The sequence below is a fragment of the Lygodium microphyllum genome, chromosome 13, assembly GCF_053477565.2.
Source record: "Lygodium microphyllum isolate KBCC chromosome 13, Lygodium_microphyllum_v1.1.10, whole genome shotgun sequence".
NCBI classification, from domain to species: domain Eukaryota; kingdom Viridiplantae; phylum Streptophyta; class Polypodiopsida; order Schizaeales; family Lygodiaceae; genus Lygodium; species Lygodium microphyllum.
The window spans coordinates 76,400,380-76,413,966 of record NC_141147.1 but is presented as its reverse complement, the minus strand read 5'-3'; the positions used below and the strand labels follow the sequence as shown (position 1 = coordinate 76,413,966).

Sequence of the window (13,587 nt, the reverse complement as noted above, 5' to 3'; positions counted from 1 at the left end):
GAGTGGAAGAAAGCCAAGAAGAAAACAGCTGAGAAAGTGAAGAGTCGCCAGCACGCAGAGGCGCGACGCATCCAAATGAAAACCATGGGATTGTCGCATTACGGATCGGGCACCAGAGAGTCATTGGAGGAAGAGTTTGTAAGTATATTTTGATTTCTAGTTTTTAAAAATTTGTATTTATTTTAATTCTTTATATAATTTGTTCTAATACATTGTTTTAATATTTTGATATTTCTACGTGTCCTAGAGTAGAAATATAATTTGTTTTAATATTTTGATACCTACTCCTAGAGAGGTAGGTTACCATCGAGGCCATAACCGCACAGCCACATGGCTTCACTTGTATGAGGAGGGTCTCATCACTGAGGAGCAATACAACCAGGCTATGAGGATTCGACAGCCAGAGGAGGTATGTTTTTCTTACTTTCCTATTAAAAGTATAGCTAATTATAACTTTTTCTTTGCAATTATACGTAAGCAACCTTGATCTTTTGTGTGTGTAGGCGAACCCCGATGTGGAGCATAGCGAGGAGGGGGATAGCGACGCTAGTAGCCATGGTGGTGCTAGCGAATATGTTTCTTCTTCAGATTCGTAGAGGAACACCATACCTCCTCTATGGCCTTGTTTCCTTGTATATCTATTATCCATCTTTGAGCCTGCTACTTGCGGCCACGCTTTAGGTCGCAAGCACTTAAACTCCCCATGTAAATGTTTTTTATCTATAATGAATACATGGATTTTTGTTTTCAATTATCGTGCCTTCAGATCCATTGTGTTTTTTCCAAATGCACAATTTACGTGTCTAAATTGCAGAAAACGTGTGTCTATACTCGGGTCTAAAATGCAGAGTACATGTGCTCATACACGCACTATATAATTCAAATTAATAAAAAGAAATTAAATATCTTTTTTTTTAAATGAGATGTTTGGTTTTGCGTTCGTGTCTACTTGCGCTTGTAAAATTGCGTCTATGAACGTGTCTATATGCCCGTCTGATTTTCCATGTAGACGCGCTTATAGACGCACAAAGGAAATTAAATAAACAACAATTTTGATTTTCCTATGCACTTATATTCATGCGTGTATATGTGCATCTAAAGCACATCTATTGGTGCGTGTGAATTTTCTCATACATGCGACTATAGACACGAAATGGTAGACGCACAAATAGACGCGCTTGTAGACGTGCCCGTAAGATTTTCTCTCAATTCAAAAATCGTGTCTAAAAGTGAGTCTAATAGGCCTTTTTGTTGTAGTGCACCACATCTCCGGTCAGTCTATCATCGTCCTTCAGCGACCATAGCATACTATTGTCTAAATCCACCATTGGTAGCCATTGTGAAATATGCACTAGCGACTCAGACACTAACCAACCTTCCGCCATACTACCTTCTGGTCGAGCTCATTATCGCACAAAGCCTTTCATGGTTTTCATGAAGCGCTCTAAGAAGAACATTCATTGCGTATGGACAGGTCCAGCAATCTCAACTTTATATACAAGATGCACAAGAAGGTGGATTTGAATCATGAGCATGCTAGTAGGTATGTATTTCTCAAAGAGACACACGGTCTCCACTACTCCCCGCCTCGTGGATTCAATAGAGGATGTCTTAATCTCCTTTTGTGAGATCCATTGCACTAAAGTCGACAACCTATAAATCGCCCCGCGTATTTCTGGAGTAAGGCATCCTGCGATCGCGATCGGTAGTACAAACTACTACAAATGAGAAAGCATTATAAACAATGGATACACTCCAAATAGCAAAATACGCGGGCCGCTTACAATCCATTCGTAGTACAAACTTGACATATCTTATGCCAATCATAAGATTTTAGCCCTAATAATTGGTCATCTTTAGAAAATGCAGACCTGAGAGAACCCATCATACCCGTCAGAGTGCGGAGAAACTTGACTATTTGCTTCACAATGCGCTCTTCTTTAATGGAAAAAACCCAAGGAGCGCAAGGTAGGTGCAAGCGACCATTAGCACTCGACTGCGGCCAAAGCGCCTCCATCTTGCCTACCTCCTTCAAATCCATTCGTACCCCCTACAGTGTCTGTCTTTCCTATGATGTGGTCCCATAGCAAGCTTCCCATGTTCTTGAAAATATGCATGGGGTCCAACATCTATAAGTGGGTCCAATATTCCAACTCGTAGAAAACTAAGAACCGTCACATTCCATTTGGATGTGACTCCTTGTAGACCATTTTCAGCTCGTACCAGCTTTGGGCATTCATACGTGCTAGAGGTTGTCCAAGAAAACCTTTCCTGAGTTCATGACCCTCTGGCAAGAAAGTGTCGTGTCCTTGATATACCATCTTCTTCATGGTTCGTGACCTTCGGGAGTCTAACTATGGCCCACACAATGGACATGCATGATAACCTGAGGTAACCAGACCTGTTCCAACACCTCTATCCATTGAATACAAACTTGAACGAGCTATGATAGATATTACCAACGAGAAGGGAATCCTACTTACCTGAGCACTCTCCGAATCCTAGTAAGTCATGCATGGTCCCCATGAGAATGGCTCGAATATTGGCAGACCGTTGACTATCGTATTTTCTCATATCTTGCACGGTGACCCCCTCCTCCCACAAAATCTTAAGCTCATCGACTAATGGACGAAGATACATGTCCATATTTTTGACTTTGTAGCGGTGGGGAACGAGCAAGCTAAGGATAAGATGTCATTTCTTCGTAGAAAGCCATGGAGGGATATTGTAGTTGACAAGGACTATAGGCCACATACTGTAAGAAGTTGAGCGCAAACTGAATGGATTCACACCATGCATAGCAAGACCGAGCCGAAGATTCCTTGGCTCTCAAACAAAGCCTGGGAAGGTAGAGTCAATGTGGCTCCATGCGCGTGAATCCGCTAATATTCATTGAACTCCATCTGTGGACCTATTCTACGCATGCCACGTTGTCAAGCTCGCCATGTCGGATATACGAATCATGTGGTTTATGCGAGGGATAAGCGAAAAGTGTCTAAGAACTTTTTGAGAGATGGTTTACTCTTGCAAGTCATGTCGATACATGTGAGCACCACACTTTGGACATGTCTCGATAGTCTCTTATTCTCCTCGAAACAGTATGCAATCGTTGATATATGCATGGATGCTATTGTAGTCCATGCCAAGCTTTCGTAAAACATGTCCTGCATCATCATGAGACTCAGGTATGGTATTTGCAAGTGGTAATATATAATACTTCAGTAACCTGAAAAAAATAATAAAACACCTTGAAAAAGCACAAATGTTTTTAATGATAGTGCCGAAAAAGAAATCAACGAAGCGTACGTACAAGATACCTGAACAACTCAATCACACTCGCATCGCTCCACCCGTATTTTGCTTACACACTTAGGAGTGCAAGCAGTGTCTTCAGGCGAGATGCTCGGCACCCATCATATAATGGTATGGATGCTTCCTCTCTAAGCGGACCAGAAGTCTCGACATCCATGGGCAGCATCAATGCATTGATCATTACCTCCATCTCAAGCTCCAAGATTGTAGGTAAGTTTGGAAGGCTGCATGTCTCCTCTGGTATTGACGGTATAGATTGGATATAAGTACCTTTCAAGTGGTGGATTGACTCAGGCACTCCATCCATCACATGCCTATGAACTCTTTTAACTGGCCGCAAAGGGTGTACTTCTCCTTAGGACAAGACGTCACCTCCTTGGATAGAAAATTTGCCAACCACACCCAATGTTTTTGTATATGGTATCCAATTAGCTTGCGAATACAATGCATGATTGATATACACTTTTCTTACCGTTTGCTCAAAATCTGAGATCGCCTAATCAATGATCTCATATTGAAACTCACCAAAGTGTCGTACATGTTCTATAGACAATCGACGTTTTTGTCTAATTGCTAGCTTACATTGAGAGCAAGGATATGGGACACGCTGATTAAGACACGCCTTGCGATCTTGAACATCATGACCTACATTGTTTTCCATTTTATCTACGTTACGATAAACAATTTTATTTTTTAATCGTTCTTTTTTTCTTTCTTAAATTGTTTGAGAAGGAATTTCTTCTCTTGTAACTCAGCAAAATTAACGTATGTAAAATCTCCACCCACCCACAAATTAACGTATGTCAGAGTGTTTCCTGTCTCGTGGTATTGCACTCGACCTCGCCACCACTCTCTCTTTGTTTTTAATCCATTCATTATCTTCTCTCCTTCTATCTCTCTCTCTTTTTCTCTTTCTTTATTATATTATATGTTTATTTCCTCTCTCTCGTTCCTTCTTCCTTTTTCTCTTCCTCTCCCTCTCTTATTTCCTTTAAGAAAACATTTCTCTCTCTCTACCACTACCACTACCACTACAATAAACAAGAAAATAAGAAAAAACAACAACAATAATAACTGCTACTACTACTACTACTACAAATAAGAAAAGAATAAAAAACTCCTACTACTACCATTACTACAATAACAACAAACAAGAAAACTAAACGACAATAAATAAGAAAACAAAAAAAAACTACTACTACTACTACTACAACAAATAAGAAAACTACTACTACTACTGCTACTACTACTACCACCACAACAACAAACCACTACCACTACCACTACAACTACAATAAACAAGAAAAGAAGAACAAAAAAAAAACTACTACTACTACTACTGCTACTGCTACTGCTACTATTACTGCTACTGCTACTGCTACTGCTACTGCTACTGCTACTGCTACTGCTACTGCTACTGCTACTGCTACTACAAACAAGAAAACTAAACAATAAATAAGAAAAGAAAAAAAACTACTACTATTACAACAACAACAAACAAGAAAACTACTATTACTACTACTAGTACTACTAGCACTATAACAAAAAGGGTTCATAGACACGCTTGTAGACGCAATATTTGAATTGTGAAAAAAAATATCGAGCGCATTGATTTGCGCGTCTACAAAATCGCGTCTAAAAGCGCGCTTATAATCAGTGTTACACGCACATTTAGACGCGCTTTTAGACGCGCGTATAAACGCGCTACGTAAATATATAATCATATTTATAAAAAAGTGGATATATTCATATTGGCCGTCTATATACACGTGTATCTACGCGTCTAAAACCACGTTTACTCTGAAAATTTTTAACGAGAATAGACGCGAATTTATCCTACAATTTAGATGCGCTGATAGACGCGAAAAACAAAGATATGAAAAAAAAACCAGAGAGCATGTGCTCTCTGGTTTTTACCCCCTATCAACATCAAATTGTATACTTAGGGAAAATAGAGAAAGATTATTTCGAAGATTGGATATTGAAAACAAAACAATGTATGTAGCACACGAAATTTCATATATATAGATGAAACGTTTTTACATTATGAGTTCTAGTGCTTGTGACGTCATGGTCGCAAGCACTAGCTGAAAGTAATACATATAAAAAATGAAAATTACAAGCCAAGGGGAGGCATGTATGCATGGGGCTCCTCTATATCTCCTCAGAAGAGGCATCATCATTGCTACCACCACCGCTGCCTGTGCCGCTGCCGTTGCCGCCACCGCTACTGCTAGTCCCGCCTTCGCTATCCTCAACTGCATCAGGGTTCACCTACACAAAGGATTAAAGTATATAAATATCATTACAAACAATAAATTAGAGTTATCTATACTTTTCATGTAAAAAATAAAAGATACCTCTTCTGGCGGTGGAATTCTCATGGCGCGATAATATTGCTCCTCCACGATGAGTCCCTCCTCGTAGAAATGCTGCCAAGTGGACGCCCGGTTATGACCTCGATGGTAGCCTACCTCTCTAGGAGTAAGAACTACAAAACAATTTGAACATACAACGTATTAAAACACACTACATAATGAAGTGAAACAAATTACAAAACTTAATTTAAAAAAAGAAATCAAATAATACTTACAAACTCAGCCTCCCATGACTCCCTGCCACCCGATCCATAATGCGACGATCCCGTGGTTGCCATCTGGATACGTCGCCCCTCTGCATGCTGGCGACTTGTCATTTTCTCCATTGCTCTCTTCTTGGCCTCTTTCCACTCCTTGCGGTGGCAATTGGGTGGTTGGCCATATCCAGGGCACCCCTGCTCTTGTCTCCGCATGACTCCTTGGTGCACGTCATAAGGTGAGACCTCTTGTTATGAAACTCATTTCTCACCTTTGACAGTCCCTAATCATCTGAGAATCATGAATTCTCGGGATTAGGGTACCTTTTATGTACTACCCGCAGCACCTCTTGCCACAAACCATTTTTTTGGTGCTTGAAGGGAATCATGCAATCTTTGTATGTGGCATGCACGACACTCCTCAAGTAGGCTATCACTTCCCTCCCCTCGAAGTCATACAAGATACCACCAACATCAGTGATAGAGTAGTACATTTGTGAAGGCTCACCTCTCTCATTTTCCGGTGAGGGTGATCGAGAGCCACCACCTAGGCAACCCCCACAAAGCCCTCGACCTCTTCGTCCTCCCGCACAACTCTCCCTCCTCCCTCGACGTGCACTACCCTCTACCTCACTCGATACATGTGCCTCTGCAAATGTACGTGCTTCGGTCGATCCATGTACCTCAGCTGATCCCTGTGTAGGCAAAGATGTGATAGGTGTCCCAGACATCACACTAAAAACCTCATCTGTAGTGGAAGGGTGACCAAGATAATTGGTCATCTCCCCCATGAATTGCTTCTTCTTGAATGGAGTGCTAGAGGATCCAAGATTCCACATCTACACAAGAAAAATCATATTACCCTGTGTAGATAAAACATATTACATACAGCGTCTATACCTGCGTCTCTGTGCGCGTCTATACCTGCGTCTCTGTGCGCGTCTGTCAGCGTGTGTATCCTCGCATGTACTCTGCAGAGCACACGCGCCCTCACACGCGCTCAAAGATGCGCCCCCAGAGAAATGTTTTTCACGTTTATATCTGCATCTACACTGAGATGTAGACGCGCTTAGTCGGCTGATTTTGGCAGACGACCGCCATTATTGATTTACAAAATGCAATACATAATGGAATCACAAATCCTAAATACACAGACAGAGCAGAGAGAGGAAGAGAGAAACAAAGAGAGAGAGAGAGAGAGAGAGAGAGAGAGAGAGAGAGAGAAAGAGAGAGAGAGACTCACCTTGGGTGTTTGGTGTGGTGGGTGGTGGCGCTTCTTCTTTCTCCTTCTTCCTCTCCTTGGTAAGTTACCCTCCCTTGATGCTTGCTTCCTTACTTGCTGCTTCTTCTTGTTTTCCTCTCTCTTGTTCTCTCTTTCTTCCTCTCCTTGGCTTTCCTTTTTCCCTTCTTGTGTGTTTGAAATGAAAGAAGAGGTGAGTCATGAGGAGATGAGGCATGAAGAGACTATGTGAGACATGAAGAGGCTGCATGTCGGCTAAACACAAGCTTTAGAACCGCAAAAAACATAGGAAATGAAAGGCGTAGTTTGAAAAGAAATGATTTAAGTATGATTTGAATTTTGATGTGTGCCTCTATTTTTGCGTGTATAAGTGCGTCTATTTGCGCGGATATATAAACGCAAAAGTCGCGTCTATTTACACCCACATTTACACGCGCTTATAGACGCTCTGATAGACGCGCCCGACTTTGCACATCTAACATGCGCGTCTATGCCTCGTTTCTGTTGTAGTGTAGTACTACAATCATGACTACGATGACTATGACAATGACTACGACTACCACAACTCCTCTCTCTCTCTACCACTACCACTACCACTACCACTACAATAAATAAAAATAGAAGAAAAAACAACAATAAAAACTACTACTACTACTACTACTACTACTACTACAAACAAGAAAAGAAGCCAAAACTACTACTACTACCACTACTAGAACAACAACAAACAAGAAAACTAAACAATAATAAACAAGAAAAAAAAAATACTACTACTACAAACAAGAAAACCACTACTACTACTACTGGTGCTGCTACTACAACCATGCTCGGAGGGGGGGTCACTCATGAATATATGTATATATAACGTGAGTTCAAAATAAGGGATTTTTAAAACACCAGTTATATACATTTTTTACATACAAAAGGGTGTCATATAAAGGGGTTACTTACAGATTGAATAGAAAAGGGTTGTATTTTATTCAAAAAAAGTTCGTAGATTAGGATATTTATAAATAGGCCATGAATACACGTTATATAGAGTATATATATATAATGAACCCCTCGAGCAACCACGACTACGACTACCACAATAACAAACCACTACCACTACCACTACAATAAGCAAGAAAAGAAGAAAAAATAACAACAACTACTACTACTACTGCAATAACAACAAACAAGAAAAGAAGAAAAAACTACTACTACTACTACTACTACATCAACAAACAAGAAAACTAAACAACAATAAACAAGAAAAGAAAAAAAAAAAACTACTACTACTACTACAAACAATAAAACTACTATTACTACTACTAGTACTACTACTACAATCATGACTACGACGACTACAACTACCACAACAAAAACAAACAAGAAGAGAATAAATTAAACATACCACTACCACTACCACTACCACTACTACTACAAATAAGAAAATAAAAAATTAAACAATAACAACTACTACTATCACTACCACTACCACTACTTCTATTACAACTACCACAACAACAACAAACAAGAAAATAAGAAATTAAACAACAACTACCGCTACCGCTACCACTACCACTACCACTACCACTACCACTACTATCACAACATCAACAAAAAAGAAAAGAAGAAATAAAACAAAAAAAACAATAACAACAACCTCTCCCTCCCTCTCTCTCTCTTTCTCTCTTTCCCTATTATATTTAATGTTTTCTCCCTCTCTTTCTCATTCCTTCTTTCCTTTTTTCTCTTCCTCTCCATCTCTCATTTCCTCTCCCCCTCTCAATACAAATGATTTTTAACAAAAACAATCAAAAGAAAAGGAAAAATAACAAAAACAAAGCAAGAAGGAACAATGCACTCACCGCAAATGCCCAAGGATGGATTCGGCGGCTCCTCTTCACCCTTCGTACACTTCCTCCTCTTCTTCGCAAACAGTGGCGACGGCGGTGAGAAGCTTTCCTTCTCCCTCTTTCTCTCTTTCTCTCCCTCTCTCTCTCAAATGCAAGATGGAGTTCACTCTCACTTTTGTTCGTTCGCGAAGCCACTATTTTATGAGCACTAAATAGCGAAGCCACTATTTTGCATCGGAAAGTGCCATCGCTATGCCTCCGTATCCTTATAGTGAATGCTCTTAGTATTCGAGTTTTGAATGTGTGGACTCATAGCTATCATCTCTTCACATAGTGAGCTCCAAGCGTCTTTGATGAAACAAGAAGTGAGTGAATAGAAGGGAAGAATGAGAGAGAGAGAGAGAGAGAGAATCACCAATGCTCTTAGTATTAGAGTTTCTAATGTGTGGACTCATAATAGATATCATCTATTTTTATAAGAGGTAGCAATGGGGTAGGTATTTGGCTCTCAATAGAATTTGAGAGAGAGTAGTGGGTAAGCTGTTATTCCATCCTAGAGAAAATCTAGGAATCTCGATGAACTTTTTAAGTCTAGTCCATTGGTTAAGTTGAGATATAATTACAAGTTGAGACATTGCTAGCTAAGCTGCCTGTTCAAGCTGTGCATCCATGAAGAGGATTGGAAGAGGATGTTGTGAAGCCGCGCCTCATCCTCCATGACCAGCCTTCGCCTCTTGAGCTTTTGGATCTCCTCTTTGCGCCTCTCGATCTCCTTGCTGACCTCGTGCAAGCTCGCCTCCAGACACTGTATGGCCTTCTCTTCTTCTTCCAAACTATTGTTGTCCATGAGACATGGTGCCGGCCGGCGCATCTCATGATTAGCTGCAAAAGCTGCGCCAGGGCCTGGCGCAAGTACACCAGCAGCAGCAGCAGCAACAGAAACACCTGAGGTGGCCTCCACATTGCAATCGGCTGACTGATTTACAGCATGATGCACTGGCGTGCTGTTTCCGCTACTCAAAATCATTAAGCTTTGGAGGAGTGAATCAACTAAGGTTTGCCTTCTCAGTACAGGGCTATTATTATGAGAAATACTCAAGGCAAGCCCGGGTAGTGATGTATTGATGCTGGAATTAGGAGTGACGGTAGTAGCAGGAGTGTTTATGAATGAAGATCCTACGAAATCTTGATGATGATGATCATGTTCACGGAGTGATTGAGCTGCATGAAGGCGCTGGTTATTCAGAGAGCTAGTTATGGCGGTGGTTCCTGTCGCAGTACTACTGGCTGAAAAAGGAAACTTGCAGCCGCCAATGGTGGCTTGCGGGCGGACTAGAGGCCTGGTGGCGCTGATGGGGGCGGAGGGGGCACTCAGAGGACGTTGATGATGATGAAGATCAGTCTGGAAGTCGAGCCGCTTTATGTTGCTGCTGGTGTGCTGTAGCTGGTACTGTTGAGTACTATCGTTGATGCAGCAGCTCTCCGATGTGAGTGTCGGGCTCTCTGATTCGACTGGACTGGGCGTCAGGCTGGTCCTGCTGTTGAGAAGCAGCGCCGCTGCGTGGTGGTGCAGCTGGCGGCTATGGTTAGTGCAGCTCGTGCTGCTGCTTGCAATGTTCCTGCAATCCATGGAGGTAGTGGTATTGGCGCTGCAGCTCCTAGGGCTGAGCATGGCGGCCATTCTGACCATGGTGGACGTCGTCTGCTGCGGCTGCTGTAACAAAGAAATTTTAGACAAATTTCCACTATAATTTTCACATTATGCATTATGACAATATGGAGGGAAAAACGAGGGAAAAGAACCCCTTCTCCCACATGAAAGAAGGTCAAAGACTTGAAAAACTTATTGTGCAAGGGCGGGAATGCCCTCTTCACCTGCAACTGCATCGGATTGATGTTACATTGAGAGGCTAGAGGAGGAAGGTGCGGATGATAGTCATGATCCTGCCGCTGCTGCCCCAGCCGTAAAGCTTCCTGATCAATGCTGCCCATCCTGGGTACAGGTGCAGCGCCGCTGCTAGAGGCGGAATGTTTATTACCGTAATGATAATTGGTATTGTATTGATTGTACCGGTAATCAGGCTTTACATCAGAGCAAGCATCATGTTCATCACTACGGGAGTGGTCGCCATCATAATCACGATTCTGCTTGTGGAAGTCATCTTCGCTGCTAGAGTCCGATTCAACATCCTGTCGACTGCCGCTCCTGCAGGCTGCGGGGCGATGGCGGCTAGGAGATGGACACGGTAGCTCATGATATTCATCATGTGGGGGGTACTGGCCGGAGCAATGGTCTGACAGTCGGCTGCAGGTATTAAATTGATGGCCGTGAAAGAAGGCCGGATGGCCGGGGTGGCAGCTGACGCTGATCATATTATGAATGTCGGGATGATGATGATTCTGAGAATGGTGATGATGATGGAAGGGAGGAGGGGGCGCAGGTGGGGCCGCGAGTGCAGGGGGGATATTAGTGGCTGAATTGGTGCGTTTACGGGAGATGCTGCGGATGGGAGGGGAGAAGCAAGGGGGGCAGACGGGAGGGTGGGTCTGCGGGGTGAAGCAGATGGAGAAGAGGCGGTTGTCGAACTTGGACGAGAGCAGCGAGATGGCCAGCTTGAAGGTGGCCCGGCCACCCACCATGCGCGTCGGGTTGTCCCGCGCCGGGAACTCCACCCCGTTGAAGGTCGTGAACAGTGGCGGCTCCGGCGCCGCCGCATTATTATTACCACCACCCAGGCCGCACGTGCCCGGCTCTCCCGCCGTTGGTCCCGCCGCCACAGGCGCGTGGTCGTGCGCGTATGCCACCGACGCCACGATCGGCATGTTCCGCTGCACCACGTTCCCCTGCTCGTCGAGCAACTGCACGTGCAGCACGAACTTGCGCCGGCACGACGCCTTCCCGCCCAGCACCGTCAGGACTGACGCCAGACTTGACGTTGCCGCCGCCGCCGAGCTTGCCGACGCGGCGCCGACCGTCGCAACCAGACGGCAATACTTCTCGTCACTGGTCTCATGAAGAGGCTTCCTTAGTACTGCTCCTGAGCCACCATTCGTTGCCTTCGCCCCGCTCTTCTTCCTCTTAACAGTACTCATCTGCATCATGATAGCATCCTCTTTCTTCCTTATGTAATTCTTCTTCGGCTTAATATTCTGCATCTCTGCCGCCCCTCCAGTTCCTCCGTCATCACGGACGCTGCCATTGTCCATATCTGATAATCCTCGTATGATTATTTCTTCCTCTTCCTCTTGCTTCTGCTGATGATTGTGCCCAGACTCGTCCTGCTCAGGCGCAGACCTTCCGGCCTCGGCCTCTATCTCCACAGCCATACTGGTAATCGCAGAATATATATTGGAACTACTCAGCTGGAGCTGTAATCCTAGTACACTTGCATGTGTCTCAAGAAGAGTCGTGACGAGTGTGTCTATGTAGGTGTAAGGGATATGGTGGAAGAAGGCTAAACAGTTGGAACGAAAGAGCACAGAGAGAGAGAGAGAGAAGCGAGATAACCCTGCGGAGTCTTGTGAAGCCTATCGACAGTTACGTATCGAACTCTTGCCACCTGGCAAAGTTGATTTCATTTCACACTTGGTGATATAATATACCTTGCGCATTTTCGGTCTTAGGCTCATGGGCCGGTTACCCTCGGTATGTAGCGTTCTTCCTAGCGATAGAGTCCATTTACTGATCACTCACGGGTGTCCTAGTAACTCAAGGATTTGCACTTTTGCACCTCCAACTGAGCTCTTTTACGCAAGTAGCCTTATGGAAACAAAATGTACACAACATTACTCATGCACAAGCCTCTCCACGTCATGTCTTGTTAATGTATGCTTCAAATTCAAGCCTAGATTAAAGGCAAGCTTGCTAAAGTTCCAACGTCTCTCCTTCATGTATTGTTAATGTGTGCTTCACATTCAAGTTTGCTAAAGTTCAAGTAGTGAATAAGACTATCCGAGTAGTAGAGAGGAATGTGTTTTTAGTAGGAGTTGGATAGATCTAAAGCATGTGAAAGTTCGAATTATGAGGAACTTTAAGGATATCCTTAATAAGCACATTGAGGTACTCATAAGTTCTCTTGGATAGCTAACAAGCTTATGACTCCTCCTAAGTTGTTGGATTAGATCCAATTTAGTTCAATAATAGAGTATACTTGATTAGATCCCAAGTGTCTCTGCGTTTCTTCTTCTCTATGTTCTTTGTAGTTCTTTCCCTTTCTAGCTCCTTGATTTTTGTTTCTATGTTTTGTATTTTCTCCATTAGTTTGTGAAAGATCGTCTTGGACTTCCCAGGGTAGTCCCTCAACAATTTTCTCTTTTTCTTTTTTGGAGTTTTCCCCTCTATCAACCAATACCTCTTTCACTCATTATGAAAAAGTCACTTCTCTTCTTTGCATATCCTCTTCAAAGGATAGTATGGATCTTTCAAAATCTTTCTTTTTCTGAGAGTGACCTCTATTATTTTTTATTCCTTTCTTGACTCTCTCTTAGTGACATAAGCAAAGTCTCTCATAGGTTCAAGCGAAGTCTACTAGTCTTTTTGGCCATGTCATTCCTTTCAATGACTTCTTCAATAAAATTTAGTAACTAAAATTTCAAGTTGCCACAAACATCTCACATCA

The 13,587-nt window shown here is 42.9% G+C and overlaps 1 protein-coding gene across 2 annotated transcripts; it reads right to left on the bottom strand.

Moving 5' to 3' along the window:
- Nucleotides 1-9,402: 9,402 nt before the first annotated feature.
- LOC148026794 (uncharacterized) lies at nt 9,403-12,621 on the bottom strand. Of its 2 annotated transcripts, none has more exons than XM_087690510.1 (2): nt 10,844-12,621; nt 9,403-10,682 (listed from the first exon to the last, which is right to left on the bottom strand). In XM_087690510.1, the coding sequence occupies exons 1-2, from the start codon at nt 12,293-12,295 to the stop codon at nt 9,606-9,608; spliced, it is 2,529 nt and encodes an 842-aa protein (XP_087546636.1). In that variant the 5' UTR covers nt 12,296-12,621; the 3' UTR covers nt 9,403-9,605. The 2 variants fall into 2 exon arrangements, with proteins under 2 accessions (XP_087546636.1, XP_087546637.1); XM_087690511.1 differs by having other exon boundaries at nt 9,403-10,679.
- Between the last annotated feature and the right edge of the window lie 966 nt (nt 12,622-13,587).

Bases quoted from the DNA above. Each gene is read 5' to 3' on its own strand.
- LOC148026794 (XM_087690510.1), bottom strand. From the start codon at position 12,295: ATGGCTGTGGAGATAGAGGCCGAGGCCGGAAGGTCTGCGCCTGAGCAG. The intron at 10,683-10,843 runs GTGAAGAGGGCA...TCTTTGTTACAG, and splicing joins TCAATCCGATGCAGTTGCAG to CAGCCGCAGCAGACGACGTC.